We start from the raw sequence: 18,704 nt of genomic DNA on the forward strand, positions 1-18,704 counted from the left end.
AAAGACACAATGTAGAGGCATAGAGGTGAGGAAAATAAGGGATCCTCCATCTCCCCTTACTCCTCAGTCACCATCTGTTGACAGCTCAGAACAGCAAATTGGTGGGCAAGTTCCTAGGTAAGTTGTGACACAGGATGAGGGAGGAGAGAGCAGGAGGGAGCTGCTGGGGCAGAGCAGTGTCTGTAGTCAGAGCGGGCAGGGCTCACACCAGCAGAACAGCTCTGTAGCCTCCTCCAGGGCCCAACTCAAGATGCCAAACAGCTACAGAGAAACTATGTACATGTGTATGAAAGCCCAACTATAAAGAAAATTGATTAAAAGCAGAGGCAGCGATTAAACACTCTGTACTTAATAGAAATCCCTGATGCACGGATGACTGCATGACAATGCCTCTCAGTGGGATGTATTGCTTCTTATATAAGAAATGCATATTATATGTTATGATGTTCTCATTATCATCATACATCACAGCTCTGTATGCTTCCAAGAAGGAATTAATTATACACAGTTACGTGAAAGATCTTCAGGCAGACCTACCTTAAAAAAAAAAAAAAAAGTGGTTTATGCTATGCAAACTCATGATGCTACTGAGTGACAGCAACACTAATATATTACAAATTTATTTAGATCACTCCGTGTCCCATACATCTATGTTGTACAATATGTATATTTGTCTATACCTGCCCTTGGTACTTACAGTCTCCAAAAACCTAAACTGACACAAACCTAACCATCCAAAATTAAGTTTCTTCTGTCTACTGAAGACTGTCTTTCCTTCATTAGATCCAATTTGGGATGTTTTCCTCTCTTAGTAGTTAAGACACCAGGATACTCTTTATCATCTTTCCACAGCCATTCACCAGTTTTAAATAAGTATAATTAAATTCAAGATTGTGCAATTAAACCAGTCATAAGTAGATGCTTACATAGGACATCACTACAAAAACAGTAACTAGCAACCACAGGTCACACCCAGCTCGTATAAACTCTAGCTGATGTAGTGAAGTCAAGAGTCCAAAGCCTTTCCTTACTCATGCTGGTGCAAGAGGATTCAGAATGTTCCTGCACGCTTTTGGATCTGTAACCTGAACTACGTGCAAGTGGGAAAAAGAAGAAAGAAACCCTATGGCGGGTGAGTTAAACAGCCTGATTGCTCCAGACATCGCTCTTCCAATACAGATGAGTGGCATTTCCTAAGGAAGCAAGATAAATTACATCTAATTGTTCTCTTGGCAATTTAGCCCTTTTCAGGTTATGTGCATTTAATGGGTTAGTCTACTAGAACAGATTCTTTTTTTTTTCCCCTCTTCCTTTAATATCCTGAGTCTTGAACATACTCCTTTTTCCTGTAACACAGAAAAATAGAGTAAGAAAGTATTTTCCTATGATATCCATTAACTACTCTATACAGTGTTTTTGCAGCCACGTAATCAATGTTGGCTAGTGATTTGGGAAAACTGCTACATAGAATTCCCAGGCTCTAATCCCTCTCTGATACCAAGCTGATGTCTGGGCTCAGACAGGTCACTTGGTGGCCTCTGGACTCCCACATTTGCCACCCTACGGGGTGGCTACAGTAGCCTGCGCGCTGCTTCGAAGCACAATCCCCGTATCTGTGTTATATTGCACTTGCTCTCACTCTCACACTGACTGGAAAGATCTCTGGTTAGAAAGCTGTGTCATGATACACAGAGTCTAGCTACAATTTAGCCTAAGAATTTTTTTCTGTTATAGCTTCAGCTTTCTGTCAGAGGCAACAAGAACCCTGTGTGCATAACGATCAGTGTTTTCAGCAGCGATCACCGATTCTGCAGACTTTCTGCTTATGAGCATGCTCCCAATGTTTATCCACTATAGGATAAACACCCCAACAAAAATTTAGAAGTTTCTCCTATTGTACATTGACAGGATCATCGAAAATATGTTTTTTCCAACAGAGATACTGAAAGCAGAAAAAGAAATTATAAGATTTAACTTGAAACTGTGAAGATCAAAACAAGGAGAAATTTGAAGTACACGTGGACAAAAGACTGGTATCAGGCTTGTGCTCTTGCCCCATATATAAACCATTTTTTGCTGATCTCCTGCACATATTCACTAGAAACACTTGTGTAACCGTGGCCCTTGCAAGGCAAACCAAATTACTAATTCTTACAGCTAAACCAATGCTAGCCACTGCTGCTTTTATCTTTCCTGCTTCTCCAGGTGTCCCCTCTTACCCGGTTGTACATTTTGTCTTTGTCTGTGACATTCCACTCTGACAGCCTTGGCAGCATTGTTTAGGTCCTTAAATGTTAGAGTCCCACTAGTATTGAACCCATTGCTCAGTTGCTATTAAATCCTATATATGCTACATATTTATTTGCAGAGATGCAAAATGCTCTTAGTTATCTGCATCGCTGTGCAAATAGCGACGCGCACACTCCCTGCCCTGAAGAGCCTGGATGTTTAACTTGCACAGTTCAGGATGCACAGTGGTAGGATATACACGGGCAAAGTGTTGCAAGGCTACTTTCTTTTCAAGCTCCGAGCCCAAGCGCCCTTCAGGGACACGTTCTAATGCACTCTTAAATTAGAGGACTTGATGTTAGGAATGCTGTTTTCTGTAGGTCCTTTTCAATTAAACATATTTAAGGCAGGAAAATAAAGTGATGATCAAAGTGAGAAACTTTCTAGACATTTTACATCAAGTGACTCAAACATCACACTCCTATCAATGGAATTTTTTTTCCTCCAGGTGACGTATCTGAAACAAGACCCCTCACTTAACTCAAACACATTTATGCTTACAGGCTGCAGGAAAGCAACTTGCTCCAAGCCCTTACTGCAGCCTCAGAACTGTATGTCCACATTCATGTTTCTTCCAAAAAGCTGAAAAATGAATACAATTATGACATCAAGACTTCACAGACTATAATTCTATGCTGCAAACACAGCCGAAAACTCAAATTGCACCCTCTCTATTTCTATAGAGCTCTATGGGTGCTCTCAGGTATGAGCCTCATTCCAAGTGATTCAAAGTGGTGCTAAGCCAAGTCCTGTATCGTAGCTCAGTGAAATGATGGAAGTGTTGCTTACAGCACCAGTAGTCTGCAGAGAGTTAACGTGCTCCAGTCATGGCAGGAAATTTCTTCAAGTGAAATTCCTCTGGAGTATTATACTGTGGAAAGGCACTTCTCAAACACATGTTCATAGAGGGATCTGTATTCTTTCTGCCTTTTTTTTTGTTTGTTGCTTCTTTTTGTTGTTCTGGGTAGGTTTTCTTTACTTGATCAAGGAACAAGAAAGGTTGAAAGCTTTTGCAATCTGTGCTTCAGCGTCCCATTTTCAATAGTGAGCAACCTGCCATGATACAATATAGCAACTCATAGCACTGCCTCAAGATATGCCACTATTATCTTACCATCTATCCTCTGCTGGTTATCTTTTCTCAGAGTGTGAAACAACACCCAGATTCAAGCAACAAGACCGTACATTAACTGAGATACACGATAGGTGAGAAGATAACGTGCAAGCTCAACAACAAAGATAGTAGTCTTCTATTCATCATCTGTCATACAGTGTTTCCAGGATCAGGCACGCACTTCCTCATGAGAGCTTTAATACTTCTTTCCATACATCTGCAAATCATTCTGGGAACTACAGATCCCCACAGAAAAAGAGCAGAAACATGGTGGAATAGAACAATTTCTTCAAACGTTAACAAAGCCTTATCTGAATACAATAGGAAAAATACAAAAAAATACAAAAAAATCAAAATTAATTCTCTGAATGTTTTTTTATGTCTCTGAAAGATGCTTGCATAAAAAATGTCTTAGCTGTTCCTCTAAGTTATTGTTTATTTTGTAATTTTTAATGACATTGGATGTTTGTTCTCCTAGAACATATAATTCCAGCTATGTATAAATATACTAAAATTACTACATTAGATGAGCTGAAAAGATGTACAAGTTTGAAGGAACAACATTTTTAATTAATTCACTTTGTTTCTTTCTAGCCCTGAAAATAGCAAGTGTCAACTGGCAATCCAAACTAAATAAAGCTGCACACCACACCTCTGATTACAGCAGCACAGAACCAATCTTAAGGAGAGGACAGGCCTTCAACATCACTCTGAACCTCCAAACAACAGTACAATCTGCAGACAACTTCACCTTTATTGCAAGCACAGGTAATTTCCCCACAGCACTCACCTCAAATCCAAGTCACTCCAGCTCCAAAACACTAGTGCTTTGCAGCTCTACATAGTCCATTCCTGAACCATTAAGCTTTGTCTTGTATCATTCAGGATTCATTGTCCTTCCAGGCTTAGGAGCTTCTATTCTGAAGTTCAGTCCAAACCTTAAAGAAATAGACAGTTAAGGTAACAATTAATAGAAAAGTAGGGGCCACCCTCATTGTAAAAACAAGCCTGTATCCCTGCTCTTAAGGACTTACCTGCAATACTACAAGTTGTCTTCATTCTGTGGTCCCTGAACATTTTGCAGCCCTACCTCTCACAGACCATCCTTCCCCATTTATCTCCTCTCCTGACTCTCTACTTCACCTGTTTAAACTCCCCTTATTAACTTCATGTGTTCCCTATTACTAGAACAGCCTACATGACCCATTCCTAAGTCTCTTGTCTGGATCTTCCCAAAAGGCTTCTCCAAAAAATTCTCTAGGCAGCTGCTAAGTCTTAATAAAATGTGTATTAAAATGTGTGGCCCACCCTACCTACATATTTTTGAACTGTCAAGTTTTCAGGACAACAGGCTTGCCTCCTCGCTTGTGTAGAATGATTATGGGCATACTCACCTTTACTGGGTTATGCAGATAACGCAGAGGGCTGCATAGTACGATTCTATGGATTGGAGCGCAGCTAGCTTACATTGAACAGGCATTTGATCTGATAAGCCACAATCTTTCAATGCAGTCATTAAAAAAATTATGGAATTGAGATCATCACTGACCCCAAGTTTGTCACCCACAGCTGTCATTTGGAATTGCTGTCTCTGTTCCCTCTGGCAGGACCATCTCTAGCAGAATCACAGCAGACCAAGGCTGTATTTAACCTTTCTGAGGAGGATGCCAGTGGCTGGAGTGCAACCCAAGAGCCCAGTGAGCCTGGCTGCATGAACTTCTCAATATTCAGCCCAGCCAATGCTGTCATTGGACGATACAAACTCAAACTCCAGATTGTTTCTGGGAACAAGGTGTCTTCAAAATTCCTGGGCCAGTTTGTGCTACTCTTCAATCCGTGGTGTCCAAGTATGTTTTGAAGTATCATGTCCGTCAAATAACTCATTGTCTCAGTCAGGAAATCTGGGTGTCACAGTAAAGCGTGTACTTGACAGTCACAGCTAAGATTTTTTTTTTGCTCAACATCAAGGATCATTTTTGCCCCTTCTTCAGTACTGCAATACATCAGAGATCCAGCCTCTTGCTTGTAGAATAAGAAATCAGAGGCAGGAAATATTCCAAATATTTATTCTTTTTTTTTTCCCCCTCTGATATTTATGTTCAGTTGTAAAGCAAGCAATATCTACCAGTAAGACACATACTGAGATTAGTCAAGGGACAGGAGCATAGTCAGTTCCCCTCAAAGGAACTTCACGCTTATTTGATTCAATCTCTAAATGATTACAGAGGTACAGCAGGGAGTCCTAACCTGAATGCGCAGACTGCCAGAGCTGTTCCCTAGAACTCCCCTTGAAGTGAGATTTTCAGTTACAGCAAAACAACTTTCCTTCCAACCAGCATGTCTCATTCTGCTTCTAGATGATGATGTCTACATGGCTGATGAAAAGGAGCGACAGGAGTATGTCCTGAATGATAGCGGAATTATATTTCAGGGACTGGAAAAATATATTCAACAAGAAGCTTGGAACTATGGACAGGTAAACCAGCATCACCTATTCCAGAACCTTGAAAATAAGAACAGTGGGTTAATAGGCTCTTGTGGAGAGAGAACCATTATCTCATAGTATAAGAGTTCAGTATTCCTCTCTCACGATTTTCTTGTCTCACTTATCAATACATTACAGCAGCATCAGGATCATTTCCCCTGTCTGGCATGTGCTAATACAGAAATAAAAGAAACAAAGCACAATTTTAGTTTTCTTTTGCCTATTACACAAACTGGAAAAATTCTACTTCTTTCTTGACCCTTGTAAAGGGCAAAGGAAGCCGTTCCAGTACTAACCTCTAGGTACTGCAAGGCTAGGACATCTAAATATTTACACAGTTGGTTCAGTAATGGGGCAGAAGACACTGAAAGGATATCCCAAATCTATTCAACTGAAACAACTCAAGTTGGAGTTTTTGAAAATCAGTTTGCCCTTCTAAGCATAACTGCTACAAACACAGTCATACCCACAGCCCATCTGTGGTCACATAGCTATCCTGCAACTTGTTGGGCCAGTCAAAACCATTCCTGATCACTTCATGCCTTACAACTGCAGCAGCAGTTGCACAGCCAGCATTTTATTAATCCTCCCGATCACTGTGGCTGCTTTTACACTAATAAATGAAACAAGGCCAGATCTGCTTTCTGTCTCAGAGGTCAAGTGACATCCTTGCCTGACCTCATCCATACAGCATAGCACTTTGACATTCTCTGGTCCAGCACAGTGTCTCTTTGTGACCCTAATCTACACTAATTATTTTTGTGGGTTTCTTTCAGTTCAGATCACCTGATATGGGGTGAGGGCCGCCCATCAGAGTGAAGCTTTCGTAACAGAAGGGTACCCATAGGGGCATGACGGGATGTGGGAGGGTGCGAAGCCTGCTGAGCCAGATCTGGAGTGGTCTTGTCCGCTCCACCAGACCACGTAATATCTTCATGAATGCTAGTAGCTATGGCCCCAAACCATGCTCATAAGCATGCTGGCTTTAAAATACTCTGGAGAGTCAGCAGCCCAGTGCTCAAGCTTTCTTCTTGGCCCTATTTAACAGTACAGAAAATGCCTGTATTACAAACATCATCCTATTGTGCTAAGAGAAGGAAAATAGGTCGGGAGTTTAACCTTGGGTTTCTTTATGACGTTAGCCTTTAATATATTGCTTGCTTTGATTTCAGTTTGAAGAGGATATCCTTGATATCTCTCTGGCTATACTGGATCGAAGCCTGAACCACCGCCAAGATCCGGCTGATGATCTATCCAACCGAAACGATCCTATCTATGTGAGCAGGGTTATCAGTGCTATGGTAAAGTGATCAGTTACAGCTGTACAATGCACCTACTAACAAAACCCTCAATATTTTATTGTGAATGCCTCAATGTTTTATAGGAGTAGCTAACTTTTCTGTGAAAAATAGCTACAGAAGAGGGAAAATAGAGATTTATTCTCAAGGAAAAATACCCCAAAAGTTTAATTTACCTTCTTCCCGAAAGTTTGCTCATAACTGAAGGAATGTTTCCAAGAACTTTTGGGGAACATTGAATCTCAGCTGTATTTTCCTAACAGATTTTCAGTCCATTAAATCTTTTCACTAATTTGGAAGGCCTGTGTCCATTCTGAAATAATTTGCTAAGTTTTTCAAGCTCCAAGAGCAGCATGAAATATTTTAGAAAACCAGTGTTGGTATGGCTGCATTTAATGTATGTATTTAGTATTCTTCACTTAAGGGGGATTTGTTCCGTGAGGCTTGTATGTATTTCCTTCAACAAAGAGTTACATCTTCTCAACACCCTCCCAATCCTCACAAATATATAAATGCACAACTAGGCAACTGAAAAGTTTCCATTTTATAAATAATACATGCCTTAATACATTCCTTGTCTGAGATTCCTCCTTTACAGCTGTGATCCTTCTCACCCTTTTAGACAGCACTCACTTTAGGGAATTTTAACTTCAATATCAAGTAAATAACTCTACTTAGATGTACAAAATGACTAAAAGGACAAATACTTAAGAAAAAAAAAGATTTAAAAAGAATGTACTGTTTCCCGTACAACCGTACATGACACTGAAACAGGTCTCTCAAATGGTTGTGCCCAAATACAAGCACATTTAACAAGTTTGAGCAAGCCGTATGTACTATATGCACATTTGCAATAAATGCCCATTCAGAGAAAATACAAGGAGGTGGAATTAATCAATGAAAGAGAGAAAATTTAAATCAACTGGCAGTCAGTGCCTTTGGGAACATTTGTACTGAAAAACAAGGCAGCTTTGAATCATCAGATTCTACAATCTGGTCTGAGTTTGGTCCAATTGTTGCACTTGAGCAGACAAAATTCTATCTAAGATTCAAATAGTACGTCCCACCACTCAGCTAACGAGAACAGTGGTACATTTCTGCCTATTGCCCTCTCTCCCTTTTTCTGTAAATATTTTAATTCTCTCACAAGAAGGACTCTTCCAGGTTAACAGCAATGATGAAAAAGGAGTAGTGGAAGGGAAGTGGAATGGAAAGTACTTCTCAGGAACCAACCCCTTGCAGTGGAGTGGAAGTGTGACCATCCTCCGAAAGTGGTACCGGGGGAGATACAAACCTGTCCGGTACGGCCAGTGCTGGGTCTTTGCAGGAGTAATGTGCACAGGTATACATGAAGGAACGAAGCATGCTATCAGAAAGGAAGCTTACTGGAATTTCTGTGGTTTGATTTTGTGATGTTATTGTTGAAGCTGTTTCAGCTTTCACAGAGAGAATGAAGAACCTATGCTCTCCATGCGTGAAGGCTTAATTTCTTCTACTTTAAACAACCATAGGTTGTAACACTGCACCCCAGTTTTGTGAGTCATCAGACAAAATGCAAAGCAGTTTGCCAGGCTGGGCTGGTGAAAAGAGCAAAGTTTCTTGTTGCAAAGCTAGGATTCAAAGAAAACCAGTGCTCTTTTAAGTCTGTCTCCTCACAATGCCAGTTTTCTACTGTTGTGTCTCACCTACTGGTGACACAAAATGTAATCACAGTTCTGAGGACCTGTAAAGGGAGCTGCAAGTCGGGAAAAGCATTTCATCCTGGCAGTTTCCATTCAGAGCTGCTCTGAGAGACAAGAGTCACTTTGGGGAAAATGCAAAGGAAAAACAATGCAATCGAGAGGTATGTCTCAGAGAGGACGAGGAAAAAGACCCAGGTAACACAGAAACACAGCGAGACAATGGGAGAGAGAATAGGATGACGGATGAAAGATTAAAATAAATGGGTGAATCTAACTCTTCTTAAAAAGAACATGGCAGCTAAGAATGTCACGTGGGTGGAACTGCCTTCTAAGCGGTTCTGCGCTATGACTGTGACTTGCATCGTATCTGAGAGGGAAGTTTCTGAGGGTTTGTTTCCCCACTGAAAACATATACACTAGACTGCTTTGCCAAGCAAAACAGAAAAATGCTTTCTAAATGTCTGTAAAATAGGTTAACAGCACTTTTACGGTATTCTATATTGCAGTTCTGAGATGCTTGGGAATACCTACTCGTGTTATTACAAACTTCAACTCCGCCCATGACACGAATATAAATCTGAGTATTGATAAGTACATTGACATCTCTGGAAAGACTCTGCACTTGACTGAAGACAGTGTGTGGTAAGTATAATTTTTTTTCTTAATACTTCTTCCATTATATTCTTCTCTAATTAAAAGATCTAGAATCATGCTCCTGAAAAACCATCCCAACCTCATGCTCCCAGTGATATAAAACCCCACGCAAAAGAATATTGTTCAGAAATGTGATATGGAGTCAGTTTTATCATTCTGAAGCATTATCGGAGGAGATACCATTGCTATTCAATATCTAATTTAAAAACATAACTGCTAATTTTGTCTCTACTGTAGGAAAGTTTCATTTTTTCCCCAAAAAAAGCGTTTTTTCACAAAAAAAAGAGTGGTTAACCTCTTTGCCCCAAAATGATATCAGCTTGTCCCTCGATTCCTAGAGCAGAGCGCTCTCAGAAGACCATAAGTTTTAGTCCCAGCTCCTGTGCTACATGCTGTTGATTGTCTTTCATGATTAGCATTATACATCCCTTGTACAATACTGAGAGGTTACTAAAGTAAAGGTAACGTGTTTAATGCTGCTGAGAAAAATTCCATCCCATCCCTTAGGGAGAACATGCTGTTTCTTTCACCTCAGAGAAGCTGTTAAAAATTCTGCTTTAGACAAACAAGTGCACAGAAACTATCCCACTGCACGTGTGTGTCATAACTGTGTGCATCAGTGTTTCAGTCACCAAGCACCCTGTACCATGTGGACCGAATAGGACAAGGGTGACATGAAGTAGAAAGCAACTGTGAATTAAATACCAACAGATAGCAATGTACGCAGGAGACCTTTGGCTGTACAGTATGTTGTTCTGGAATGTCCAGAATTGAATACTTGACTCTGCGATCAATTATTTTCCTTTTAACATTTTTTTTTTCATGACATCCCAACATTTCTCAGAGATCTGAACACAAAAAGCTGGCAAAGAAGAGGGAAGAGGTACTCAAGAAAGGAGGCAGCAGCTGGTCTCTCCACAGAGGAGTTTTTATTTACTCAACCAGGGTTATTTCTTGCATTGCACCAGAAACGTATCAAATCTTTCAATATAAAATTAATTGTATGAATTGAGGATTCCCTATTCTACCTCCCTTACAGGAATTTCCATGTCTGGAATGAAAGCTGGTTCATTAGAAGAGATCTTGGCTCTTTTTATGATGGATGGCAGGTTCTGGATGCAACACCCCAGGAAAGAAGCAAAGGTAACACTGTTGTAAATATAAAAAGCTGTAGATGCTGTTATGCCTAAAGATTGCTACTGAAATTTCAGGACAACTCTCTTCTACCTACTCCTTGTAGATGTAGCATTAATTTGGGTGCACAAGAAAAGCAATACCCACATGAATCTCCAGAGGGCTGCTTTTCTGCCAGCCTCTGGATTGCCTACTAGCATGCAAATTCTTACCTGTTTTGCTCCTGTGCCTCCACAAAAGCCAGCACATCTCAAGTTCACTTATCTCACCCTTGCTTGTCTTAGCTCCTAACATTACACAGACCTTTAGTTTTCTTACTCCAACCCCTGCCCACTGCCACTTGTCCTTTCACTGCGTATCGCCTAGGAGAGTCTGATTCTGTCCTCTTTACACCCTCCCATCAGGTATTTACAACATTGATAAGATTCCCCTGAGCCTTCCCTTCTCCACGTTGAACAGTCCCAGTTCATTCCTTAATCATTTTTGTAGGACTTGCTCCTATATGCCCCTACCTTTCTTGCACAAGGAGCCAGAATCGGACACAGCACTCCAGATGTGGTCTCACCAGTGCTGAGTAGAAGGAAAGGATCATGTCCCTTGACCTGCTGGCAATGGTCTTCCTGACACAGCCCTGGCTATTGTTGGCCTTCCTTGCTGCAAGGGCACATTGCTGGCATTAGACACATTTACTGGCTTGCATTGAACAGATTTAGTAGCAAAACAAATTAAAACCCCTTTTACTAAGATGCTAAGTAAAGATTTTAGAGCTTATAGTCACAGAGTTGAAACAAAGAGTTTACAACAGAAAATAAAATATGTCCTATGACTCTAGCCTATATTTTACAGGACACACAGGAATCAGTAGGGAAGATATTTCATATAATGTCCCCGTGGCATGCAACAACATGGCATATACATACAAAGCTGTATGAAAGAAGCCCCAAACTGTTCTCTGGTTCTGAAACCAAGTGACATATAATGGCTTTTGTTCACAGCACTGAACTCCCCCCCCCAGACCAAAACAATATCACAGCCTGCTGGGAACACAGCCTGGTCAGTCCCGTGCCCTGAATTCTTCACAGCCACTCTCTGAAAGATTGCTCTTTGATAGGGGGCAAAAAAAACCGCACTAAGAAGCTTGCTAGCAAGTAAACAGTGTGGATGACCAACGGCCAGCACTTGGGTTCACACTTTGGCTCTGGTTTCATTTACTAATACAGACACAACTTCATTGATCTAGTTTGACGACCTCCACCAAAAGATTAATTTATTTGGCCATTTAAAATCCATCACACTCCAGATAAATTGCTTGTCATTCCCCAATACTAAGTTTACCAAATTTAGCTTCCTGGCTCTTCCCAATGCACAAACAGCATTGATGACTCACGTAAGTCTGACTGTACTTGTGACTCAGCTCCCATCCTCTCCTCTCCTTTCACTAGACAGCTTAGCGTACAGCCTTGCAAGCTTTGGAGGGTTAGAACGTTTCACACAGCACACATCGTAAGAAGCGTCAGCTCTCCCTACACCTTATCAGCCTTACAACCTCCTCTGTGCTCTTACCTGTTGATAGAAAATGCATGTTGAATCTCTGGACATGCTGTTACCGTAATGCACAGATGTAGAAACAACACACTTTATCCAAACGTGTCTTTGGAGTGACTACCTCTCCCTGTTGCTGTCAGCAGGAGGATTTGTGTTCTTTTGCAATAGGCCGTCATTTAACTTCTCCCTCTCTCTAACACAGGCATATATCAGTGTGGTCCTGCCTCCACCAGAGCCATTAAGGAAGGGGATGTGAACCTGGATTATGACAGCTCATTTGTGTTCGCAGCAGTGAATGCTGACTACGTTACCTGGGTTCACTATAGCAACAAAAGAAAAGAGAGAATTTATTCCGATACTAAGAAGATTGGAAAATTTATCAGCACCAAAGCAGTGGGCAACAACTCCCGTGTGGATGTCACTACTAATTACAAATATCCAGAAGGTAATTACAGTTGTCTTGCCATTGATGGTCAGAAGTGAAAAGAATTTAGGCCTTTGTTGGACTGAGCACTGACTTAATTTCTTTGCTTCTTCTGGAGTAAAGTAATTGTGAATTTTCAAAGTATCAAGGCTCATTGTCAGCTGATAGTGATTCAATACAGCCTTTGTGGCCCCTGAGGAAATACTAATGTATTCAATACAAAGTCAAAGCTACTTCTGTAAAATATTCTGTCCCAGCTGTTCTGATCTGCTGGTGAGAACATTTCTGTTATAACATGCAGCAACAGCCATTCTGGAGAGTTGTTTGGGGAGAGTTTCCGCAAAAGGATTTTTCATCCTTCTTAATTTCCAAGGAGATGGCATTTGCCCCAGCTGATGCAGAACTGAGCTCTCCCAGGAGTTATCTTTGTACTGCTCACAGCTTCTAAGAGGTGCCCACGAACAGCCAGCTAAAGCTGACAGGCAGGTTTTACTTTCCTTCCTTCGTGGCCATGTATATTCATTTGCTTTTGTGTCAAAATTAGCATTTAGGTTGGACCTCACTTTCTCCTCTTGTGTATCTTTGCCCTCCTCAGCTTTCCTGCGCAGTATTTACTGAGAGCATTTATGGCTGCATTGCACTATATACAGCATGCATGAGATCTCTGACCACGTTATCTTTCAAAGCAGGATCCCTGAAGGAAAGGAAGGTGTATAAAAAAGCACTGAAGCTGCTTGGTGTGAGAAGCACTGGAAAAAGAACCAAAACTGCAAGACCTAGAAGGCGATCTTCAGTAGCACGGAGACAAAATATGACACAGCCTGCACAAAAACCCAGTATCTCAGGGAAGCTGCTCCTCGATGCACCACCTGTAATTGGCCAGGATATCCTCCTTACTTTGGCACTCAGGAACTTGATCTCGGATTTCAAGACCATAAAGGTTAAACTGAGGGCTTCAGCCATTCTCTACACAAGAAAACCAAAGGCAGAGATTTTACAGTTGTCTAGGTCTATTAAACTTGGATCTGAAGAAGGTAATTTTATTTTTGTTACAGCTTAGGACAAGACATACCTTTGGTTTGTGGCCGAATTACATAGAAATAATGAATGGCTCAAGAAGTGCAAGACCTGCAAAGGAGGTTAAGGCTATTCAAGGGAAGAGAAACATATATTTGCCCTGTTTTAAGCACTTGCTTTTGGGCACTATCAGAAAGGATACTGAGCTGGGTGACTTTTTGTCTGACCCAGCACAGCCACTATTAGTTCTACATTATGACCCTTTTTGCTAAGAGACAACAACTAACACCGACAACTAACATACACCAGAGACTACTCAGCTACCAGCTCCCCATAAGCAAAGTATAAAGACAGATTAAACGGGGAAACATAAGCCTACACCTTTTGCAGCAATAGGAGAGTAACTAAAGAGTAAGAGCTACACTACCTGCACTGCTTTTGTAGGGACAGTGCTGAAAAATGGGATGTGTAGCACAGATGAATATAACTACCCTCTCATGCTAATACACAACACATTATAACTCCTTCCACCATTCCAGCAGTAGATGAACATTTTTTTCTCAATGTACTAAGATCATTGCCTTTTTTACTGGCACAGCGACTCTGACTGTGCACCCTCTTTAAGGCAGGGGCTGAATGGCTGCATCGGCAAGGGCATTTAAGCCAAGCCAGCCTTTCACTTCTGCCTTCTTTGCAAGAAGGAGCATTAAATGCCCAGCTTCAGATAAAGGACAAAACTACTAGCAGGGGTTGGCACATATATCCATCCTCAGAACTGCCCAGCGACCAAACTGTACCTGATCATTTAGTGTTTGATGTGAATGTAAGTAGAAGTCAGCTATGAGCATCGGTCCTGTCTATTGGCGGTCAACACTTACAAATGGACAGCCCCAGGGTGATAGCATCCTTGCTCCTTAAACTACAGGTATATTACAGATAGCTGGTACTTAGACACAGAAAAAAGAAGAGGGGGAAATTCTGTTTCTATTTCCATTTCAGTGAAAGAGATTTCATTCAAGATCTCCTATTCTGAGTACAAAAACTCTCTGATGGATGACAGGAAGATCCTAGTGACTGCTGTGTGTGAGACCAAGCAGGGAGCCTCGCTTCTAGTGGAGAAGGATATTGTACTCCAGGATCCTTTTCTCACCATCAAGGTAAAATCTAGTCCCCTTTTTGTCCCTAGAGAGACGTGTCAAGAAGCAGCAACTAGAATCCTTACTCCATCTGCTCCTCATGGGAAGGAGTGTAGGAAGTGAAATCATGCCTGAGGGTGATTTGATCTTGTTGCTCTAGTAATAGGCTGTATGACACAAGTGAAATGAAACACACTAAGGAAAGGCAAACCTTTCCAAGGCATAGCTGTGCTGTGTATTCTTGCCAGTGCTTGTTGACATGTGCTTGTTCTCAGTGCTATGAGGGGTACAAGGTAAGATTATCTACAGACAGACAGAGAGATCTAGCCCACACCTAGGCCTCGACTTTTGTCAGGGAAGTCTGATTATTCTCTTCCAGTTTATTTAAGAAGCTTGATTTGTACCAAAGACATCTTCACTAACTAGTTGATAATGCCTGGCTCGTTATTACTCATACTCAAAGAAGTTTTCACCTTATCAGGAAAAGGGGCACTTTTCACTTTCTGTAATATCCTCCCAAATGATTAATAATTAGAACTGGAGGCTTTTTTCCCAGTTAAGACTGACTTGTGACAAATGTTGTACAACGGGTAAAAAGCAATTCCTAGTCTACAGGAAAGCCACTATGTCTGCCCGGGACAGGCCTGGGTTTGCATGGCACATCACATCCACATGGTTCAGCACATTCACGTGCTGTAGCAGCCATGGGAGCACACGCCATCTGCCTACTGTACTGTAAACAACATAGAGGGACTATGCAAATCCAGAGCCTCCAGACTAGATTAGCTATCCTAAGCCACTCTGTCAGCAGCATACAGGAAAAGCAAGGTTACACACAGGAATAAAAAATTTGGATTTTTGTAGATCTGGCGATTTCTGAATACCAAGTTCTAGCGAGACTTTGTAAAAGCCTTCTGTGCTGTATCATGCCAATAGCAGAGTCAGCTTATACAGGGCAGGCGCCTGAATTAAATAATTACTTCAATTCAGTGACTAAGTTTCAAGAAGGGTTTATGTTTCTGTTGATTGAAACTTCTGTATAAGCATACTGTCAATAATAGAGCAATGCAACCAGGATGCTGGACTTCATCTACAAAGATAACCAGATACACCAATTCCACTTTATCTCAGTCAAAATAAGGGAGTGAGTAAGTTTATTTGCTACTTGGCATTCTTTTTTTTCTTTTTTTTCTTTTCTCCTGAGACACTACAATTCACCTCTGTCTCACACCTCCAGTAATCCTAAACCTTTCATTTAGCCTCACTAAAGCTAATTTGTCTTAAGCTGCCTACAGTAGTTAGCCATATATGCCAAGTTAATACTTGTATCCTTCTGTTCGCACTCTGGTAAGTATCACATACTGTGTTACACAGAACACCATACACTGACCTAGTTAAAAACTTAGGGCTAAATGGTAGATTCTACAGTAGTTTGTTTTTTCTCAGCCACACTGGATGGCTGATTCAAGCCTGAACTCTGATGCCAAAAAATATGTCCGTGTATTAATTCCCGGCTCCTTCCTGCCCAGGAGATCCTAAGAGGGTAAGTGGTTTACAATGGGAATGAAAAGAGAAAACCTGGAGAAAGAAGTGAGATTACTGCTGTGGCTGAGCAGGATGTTTTCTCTCTGCAGGTCCTTGGTCCAACAGTGGTACACAAGGTTGTTAACGTGCAGGTCACATTTACCAACCCGCTGTCGGAAGTGCTGACAGACTGTGTGCTGAGAGCAGAAGGCAGTGGCCTGCTCAAAGAGCAACTCAAAATCAAGTATGTAAATGCTATCTGGCTAATAACTCATTCAGGTGGTGGAAAATCTGGAATAAAAGTGGGGTTTTTTTTAAAAGATTCTGTCAATCTCATGACTTTCGCTTGTGCCAACCTTGGACAAAATACCATCATGTCAGTACTCTCCATATACTAGTCGGAGCTTTTTACACCTCCTTTGCCAAGCTTTGAATTACAGAATGCTCAGGGAGGGGAGAGATGGCCTGCTTTTAACAACAGCGTGTAACTCAGAGTGCTGTAGTTAATGACTGAATTATATAAAGGGCAAAAATTTTAAAACTTTCTTTTTTTTTAGTAGTTCGCAAAAGGAAACCCAAACAATTCTTGAAGGATAAGAGAAAATAATGATATCTTTTTTCCTTCAGATATTAAATTACTAAAGAGCCAGGACATATACTGTAATGAAATGTCTTAAAAATGTGTCCACTGATATCATACCAATAAGAAATTGTTCTCCCATCTCCTCCATAGTTATTATTTTAAAAAGATTTTTAAATGTCTCCAAAATATTTATGCTGGGGGAGTTAGCACCAAGAAACTATGAGAGGAAAACAAAAAAAGACAGCAAAAGATGGATAATGATATGAGTCACTAAGGCTTTGTTTACATTGAATACAAAATTCAGGTCTAGATCCTGACCTCGAACCTTAACTTGCCTTACCAGCATCGGTATTGCTCAGCTTCAGCACCTCCTTAGAGCAGAGAGGCCCTTTTCCCCCACTCCCTCTGTTTCCTGGTGCTACTGTCAGCCTCCTTGTGTTGGAAAGCCAAGAGTCATTTCTAATTATGCCATAAAATCAACAGGTAATTATATTTACCACACCAAAATACAGCATGAGCATATCTAGAGCAGTATAAATGTTGTGAGCGTCGAGGGTTACACATACAGTTGGACTTGAGCTCTTCTAAAGATAACCTTTGTGCTCACTCCTCAGGCACTCAATACGTTTTGCCCTCATGATACAACCTCTAGTTCTCCATCACAGGTTGAGAACTGCAACTATTCCACCACATCCATTACAGCTTGATTAGTTCTCCAAGGATAGTGTTGTGGGGGCTGTGAACACAGAAGGTTTTGTCCACCTGTGCCAGGAGCATACAAACTTTGGTTTGGGGACTCTGAAGAATACATAGCAAGAATTTTTCAGCTGCTTGAACTTACAAATGTCTTCTGTCTTTTAGTGTGGCAAGAATGGCCCCCATGGAGACATCAACAGTCCAATTTGAAATCATTCCCTACAAGAGTGGCACGAGGCAGCTTCAGGTGGACTTGGTTTGCATCCGTTTTTCAGACATTAAGGGATTTGTGATGCTTGATGTGGCTCCTGCTCAGTGACAAACCTGTCCGTCAGTTCAGTTTTGTCTCTGTTTATGAGACTGGTGCAGTGTTCATACATTATTATGACTGGGAGCACAGAAATGCAGACCTCTGCTGAAGTGATGTAATATGAAAGGAAATTAATAAAAAGGTACTACACACTATACTGTAAAGACAGCGTCATCTTTTTCATTCCCTGACTTGTTTTATGGACCTTCATGAATAGAATTACTAATGGCAATCATTATATAATTTAGCTTGAAGGAGAGGATTAAGTGTGATGGTTTTCAGCACTAGAGCCTGCAGCAATGATAGCAGCTAGATTTCCAAGGAACGCCATTTAAAATCACTGGTTTTGTAAGCTTCATTGAATATAATTTAATTATAGTCACTAAATATAAGTTTTATTCAGTAATAGCCAAAGTACTATCCAAATAGCCGACATAATTCAATCCTAGAATTAAATTTATCATCTCATCTAATTACTAGAAGGAAAATACAGCAATAAGATGTGGCAGTGTTACACAGAACTCTCTTCTTATGACTGGAAAAACGAGAAGCTAATCAATAAACAATACTCTTTAATTCACAGTTTCCCTGTTGAGATCATGATTTAATCATGTGATAAATTATAAATAATGAAATATTTGGCAAAGAAATGACTGGGACAGTACAAAAGCAGATAAAAGAAACATGTCCTTGACGAAGGTGTGGCAAACACTAGAGCATCTGGAATAGCTGTTCCTGAAAACAGGAATGAAGCGGCAGAACATCATCAAACAGTAAACAGGTGATCTGTCCTAAGACCCATTTATTTACACA

General features: G+C 40.8%; 1 protein-coding gene across 1 annotated transcript; it reads left to right on the plus strand.

The window, feature by feature from the left end:
• The first annotated feature begins 1,125 nt into the window (after positions 1-1,125).
• LOC129214398 (protein-glutamine gamma-glutamyltransferase 6-like) lies at positions 1,126-17,900 on the plus strand. Its single transcript, XM_054845958.1, has 13 exons — positions 1,126-1,132; positions 3,998-4,171; positions 5,011-5,250; positions 5,761-5,879; positions 7,061-7,189; positions 8,351-8,528; positions 9,375-9,510; positions 10,562-10,665; positions 12,404-12,646; positions 13,312-13,659; positions 14,642-14,799; positions 16,413-16,546; positions 17,747-17,900. Exons 1-13 carry the CDS (start codon positions 1,126-1,128, stop codon positions 17,898-17,900), a joined length of 2,124 nt encoding a protein of 707 aa, XP_054701933.1.
• Positions 17,901-18,704: the final 804 nt, after the last annotated feature.

The sequence above is a fragment of the Grus americana genome, chromosome 17 (genome assembly GCF_028858705.1).
Source record: "Grus americana isolate bGruAme1 chromosome 17, bGruAme1.mat, whole genome shotgun sequence".
In the NCBI taxonomy this organism is placed as follows: Eukaryota; Metazoa; Chordata; class Aves; order Gruiformes; family Gruidae; genus Grus; species Grus americana.

Bases quoted from the DNA above. Each gene is read 5' to 3' on its own strand.
- LOC129214398 (XM_054845958.1), top strand. The intron at 9,511-10,561 runs GTAAGTATAATT...CCTCCCTTACAG, and splicing joins TTGACTGAAGACAGTGTGTG to GAATTTCCATGTCTGGAATG. The intron at 16,547-17,746 runs GTATGTAAATGC...TCTGTCTTTTAG, and splicing joins AAAGAGCAACTCAAAATCAA to TGTGGCAAGAATGGCCCCCA.